This window comes from Eimeria mitis, genomic scaffold (assembly GCF_000499745.2).
Source record: "Eimeria mitis Houghton genomic scaffold, Emh_scaff3053, whole genome shotgun sequence".
Classification (NCBI taxonomy): Eukaryota; Apicomplexa; class Conoidasida; order Eucoccidiorida; family Eimeriidae; genus Eimeria; species Eimeria mitis.
Genome location: NW_013571400.1, coordinates 1 through 5132, shown reverse-complemented (window position 1 = coordinate 5132; position 5132 = coordinate 1). Strand labels below are relative to the sequence as shown.

Here is a 5132-nt window from a genome sequence, read left to right as displayed (position 1 = left end):
TTTTTTTTTTTTTTTTTTTTTCTGCATACAGAAAACTACGCAGTCTACAGCAAACTGGCGTGTAGCTGGGGAGCGAAGGATGCTGGTTTCTCTTTCTTTGTTTCTTTTTGTGTGTTTTAGTTTGTTTATTTGTTTAACAAATATTTAGGTGTATTATATTATTTAGAGAAACTACTGTTTCTGCCTCTCTGCCTGTGTCTGCCTCTAGGTCTCTATCCCTGCCACCATCTCAGATTCTGTTTCTTTTTGTCTCTATCTCTATTTCCGTTTCTATTTCTGTTTCTCTTTTGTTATTTCTGTCTTTGTTTGTTTCCAGGCTGCGTATTTGTAGTTTAGTGGCGGTGTCTAGACAGGTATTTTGTTTCTCCCCTCCACCGTTGCTTGATTCATCTTTTTTCCTGTTTCTGTATGCTTCTATCTGCTGCTGTTGCTCTTCTCTGCGTCGATCTTTGTCGGTTGGTTCGTTAGTCTTTAATTATTTTTGTTGTTTCTTTTTTCATATAGGTGATAGTGTATTGTTTACTGGTTTAAGGCGTATTTCTGCTTCCTTTATTGCCCGGGTGTATCCGCTGATTGCTGCTTCGAACTGCCCCTCTTTGAACGCTTCATTTGCTTCTTCTTTCATCAGCCTCAGCTCCTCCAGGGGCCCGAAGTCCCCCCCACCCCCTACTAGCGGCGAAACGCCCACAATAGATACTTTTGATGGCTTGCGGCTCGACGGACCCCCACGGGCTACTGCGTGCTGCAGTGCAGGCAAACAAAAAACACAGAAAACAGACACAAAATATTCAATAATTTTATGCACTAGAAAAAGAAAACAATCGTAGACTATAAAGCTGGAGACTGAACAAATAAAATAATGAAATAATAAACTTCCTCCACACAAATTATACAAAATAAGCCCGCTGGCTTCAAACAAATAATGATACTTTTATTTTAAACAAATGACAGTGAAAATAGCACTAATAACAATAATAATAATAATAATAATAACAACAATAATAATTTTTTTCTTCTCTTTCTTCCTTATACAGCCCCGACTTGGGGTGTATCTGCAGCTTTAGCTGAAGCGATAAATAAACTCTAGCTGCGTACAGGAGTTCTCTTTGGCTTCGTTGCTCTTGGCTTTTGCTTTCTCTGTTTCTCTCCTTCTTGATCTGTTTCTGCGTCGGGGTCAAAGGCATCCCAGGCCTTGTAGTAGTCCGCAATCGAATTCAAATCGCGCGCAAACTTCCGTCTGCTTGTTGCTGCAGACGGTGCCGATACATCCGAAGATGCATGCTCCTCTTGCTGCTGCTGCTGCTGCTGCTGCTGTTGCTGCCCTTCGCGGTCTTGCTGCTGCAGAGGAGGCTGCTGGGGCTTGCTGCTCTCTGCTGCTTCCGGTGCTGACCCCAGCAGTTCTTCCCTTTTTTCTGTTTCTTTACATGTCGTCTCCGCCTCAGCAAAGCTCTCTTCCCATTCGAGCAAATCCGACAAATACGCGCGCAACTCCTCCGCGTTGCGGCGAATCTGCATTTGTACAGGGAGTGACATTTGCTGGTGGTGGTGGTGGTGGTGGTGGTGCTACTGCTACTGCTGCTAGCGCTGTTGCTGCTACAGAAGCGGGGGCTATTCTAGTTAACCTGTACACGTGTCTTGGGCTGTGTGAGCTAGAGAAACGTATGAATTTCAGTTGTTACTGAAGCAGAGCAGAAACCGCTGCACCGACAACGCGCTTNGGGGAGGGGGTGAGGCGACTGAGCTCAGCTAGCAGATGCAGTAGCCCATCAGTCTCTATCAACAGAGCTATTTTTTGTACACTCGCGGGTTGTTTTCAAAGATAGCTCAGCTTCTGAGCGGTGCATGCACGTGGTTGTGTTTATGCTGTATAAAGTCTGTATGTCTACTGATGGTAAGAGGGGTGGGGAGTTCACTAGAGCTGGTGAGTTTCTTGTCTCATTAGACTCAATGCTGCGTATGTTTTCAACGCTTTAATATAAGGCGACTGTTTGTCTATCGGCCGTACACAGAAAACTGTCGTCTGTCTGCCCGTCGTTTGCTGCGTTGAGGTGGTGGAGCCCTGCTCCGCTTAACTCAAATAAATCAAATGTAAGTACTACAAAAGAAATAAAAAACAACAATTCGTGCAAACTGACACAGCGGGCACAACAAGCAGTAAACAACACCGAGGGACACCACTTAAGCACTTGCACAGCCCACGCGCGCCTGTTTAGAAAGCTGCAACAAAAACACGACACATCACGAAAACAAACAAACATAAAGAAACTCAAGAGTATTTCAGATACAATTCAATCTATAAGAAACATATTTATGGGGCTTTTAGCCGCGGATCGCTCAGAAAAGGGCCCCCAGCTTCCCGACTCGACTGCGGTGTATGTCCACATTCGTTTGCAGGAAAAAAGAGCATCTGCGCGGAATATGCTACAAATTTGTATTTTTTTGACGAATTTTGTTGTTATTTTTGTGGAATCCTGAACACTACCATATATTTGCCCTCTGGCGCCATCGGCGCGGACGATTGGTTGGTATTTCCTCTTTTCNCCTGAACACTACCATATATTTGCCCTCTGGCGCCATCGGCGCGGACGATTGGTTGGTATTTCCTCTTTTCTCTCTCTGGATGAGCGCGAGTGTGCCCCTGAAAAGCAGAAATACTTTGAACCTCACGAAATACGAATAAACCACTGGTACTACTCCAGCGGATCCGCTTTACTCCCCTCCTGGGAGGAGCAGTTTGCGCCGTTGTGCTTCGAACAGCAGCAGCTGCGTGTTGGATCGTTTTCGTTTCTATCGGTAAACAGGAGGAATTGATACAGATAAGAGGCAGAGCGGAGGTGAAGCCCTTTCAGTTGATTCCCTCAAGCCGCCAGGCTTCGCCATCTCTAGACAACTCTCCCCTGAGTTGTCTGTACACCGCGGATCAAGATGGAGCCCCACGAGAGAGCGCGAAACATTGAGCAGCGCGGCTCCCCTGCAGCTCCCTCTGAAGATCTGAGGCCTTCAGGGGCTCCGCCAGTTGCAGCAGCTGCAGCAGGAGCAGCAGCAGCTCCCCGCCCTTCTGGGGTTTCTCCTTTTGTTCCGGATGCCTTTTGCTGCGTTCACCCCTTGGTCTTAGAACAGCGGCAGCAGCAGGGCAGCGGCGACTGGCGGCTGCGGGNTTTTGCTGCGTTCACCCCTTGGTCTTAGAACAGCGGCAGCAGCAGGGCAGCGGCGACTGGCGGCTGCGGGCTACCAGCAAGGCTGTGCACTCAGAGGCGGATCTACGTCGCTGGCTTTCTTCACAAACGCACGCACAGTTCCTCGCCTTCGTGGGGCGCCTGGCGCGGCATGCAGCGGGCAAGAAGACCCTCCCCAGCTTGTTAAGCATAGACAGAATCAGAAGCGGCCAGGGGGGGGCAGCAACAGAAGCAGGAGGATGCGCAGCAGCAACAGCAAGTGCTGCTGTTTCTGCTGCAGCTGGAGATGCTGATCAGGCCTCTGCACAGTCTGGCGCGCGCTCGCGGCTAGCTGCGTTTCTTCCCTTTCATCAGCTGCCAGCGAACAAGGCCTGCTGGGCGCTGCTTGCTGTGCTGCAGCAGCTGCTGCAGTGGGTAGAGGAAATTCCCCCAGTTGAACAGCCAACGCGGTTCGGCAACCAGGCCTTCAAGACCTGGTGCAACCGCCTGGAGGAGGTGAGGCGACCTGTACATACACCCCACGCTCCTCTCTTCTTCTTCCTTTGCANTGCAACCGCCTGGAGGAGGTGAGGCGACCTGTACATACACCCCACGCTCCTCTCTTCTTCTTCCTTTGCAGATTAAAACATATTCGAAATATTTTTATTATTTTTATTATATATCGCTAGCTAAGGCAACACTAATACTCATACAATTATAGAATACTCCTTCGACAACCTTAAACCCTCGAAATCTAAACCCTAAACCCTGAAACCCTAAAACCATAAACCCTAAAACCCTAAAACCTCGACAGGGGTAGCTGAGCGCAGACGCTGTATATGAACCCGTAGGGATATTTGCATGCAGTTTGTTTGTGTGGAGGTCGCTGGCGGCATGCGTTTCACTCGGTGACACTTGTTGGCCTCTTCAGCTGCATCTAGCTGTTAGTTTGCGTGAGAGCTTTCTTTAAGGGTTTAGGGTTTATGGTTTAGGGTTTAGGGTTAGTGATGGAAATGGCACGATAACAATAACTCGACACCATCAACACTAGCAGAGGAGATGAGAGACAGTTGCTTTGGTTTGTTGCACTCAATCTATATGAAGAAGGTAGAAAAGTGTTTATGCGGTTGTGTCTGTTTGTGGGGGTATCACCAACTGATGTGCTGAGGTGTATGTACAGCATCTGCTGCTGTTCTCGATATATGGGGTGTGAAGAACATAATTGAGTTGAATTTGTGTGTGCAGAGGGCAGAGGATTTGTTGTCGGGTGTATGGACAGCCTGCGACGACGTGGAGATCACCGAAACTGAAAAAAAAGAAATGGCGGACATTTTTTGTTCTTCTTTTGGAAACCCAGTCCGCCTGGATTTCGGAACGGGCCACGAATGCTCATTTGCAATTTTCTTGTTTTGTTTATTTAAAAAAAATATACTGAAGGAAGATGAACACGATCCCTTCGCGGTCTTGGGCATATTTAAAGGGTCCGTCATCCTCTTCTTTTTCTTTATTTCTCCTTCATTTTGTTGTTTTTCTTTTGTTGTTTTTTTGTTGTGTTTGCTTACCTCAACCTTTTCTTCTTATCTGGCTATCTCTGCTGCTGTGCGCCTCCGTGGTCAGGTCAGCGGGCCTCTTTAGCAGTGACGGTGTAGTGTGGGTAGGAGTGCAGTACTAAGCGAAGATGGAAGTATTAATATATAAGGATATAAATAAACAACTGAACACTTAATCATTATCCTTGCCCGGTTTCGCACTCCTCGTTGCTTGCGTTGATTCTCCTTTTCTATCTGCACGCAGCGCCTTCCAGCAGCAGCAGCAGAGCTCAGCAGCAGAAGCAGCACCCAGCAGCAGCAGCAGCACCCAAAGGGATGAGCCCCTGCGTGTATTTGCTGCTGCGTTGGTTCAGTTATGTTCAGGTTGCACACGCCTTGCAGCAGCGCTACATGCTCGAGGCTGCAGGCAGCCGGGGTGTATGGGGTC

General features: G+C 47.9%; 2 protein-coding genes across 2 annotated transcripts in view; one reads left to right on the top strand and one right to left on the bottom strand.

Annotated features, from left to right (window-relative positions):
• The window catches only part of EMH_0061780 (uncharacterized protein), a gene marked incomplete at both ends in the record, with an annotated part of 2279 nt that extends 746 nt beyond the window's left edge, over nt 1–1533 (bottom strand). Inside the window, 2 exons of the mRNA XM_013497963.1 lie at nt 524–742; nt 1096–1533. Of these exons, the coding sequence (XP_013353417.1) occupies nt 524–742; nt 1096–1533 (657 nt within the window). The remainder of the gene's footprint in view (nt 1–523; nt 743–1095) is intronic.
• Nucleotides 1534–1878: 345 nt separating this feature from the next.
• Nucleotides 1879–4827, top strand: EMH_0061770 (phosphotyrosyl phosphatase activator, putative; the record flags this gene model as incomplete). The annotated part of the gene is made up of 4 exons (XM_013497962.1): nt 1879–1921; nt 3187–3671; nt 4401–4636; nt 4773–4827. 4 exons carry the CDS (start codon nt 1879–1881, stop codon nt 4825–4827), a joined length of 819 nt encoding a protein of 272 aa, XP_013353416.1.
• Between the last annotated feature and the right edge of the window lie 305 nt (nt 4828–5132).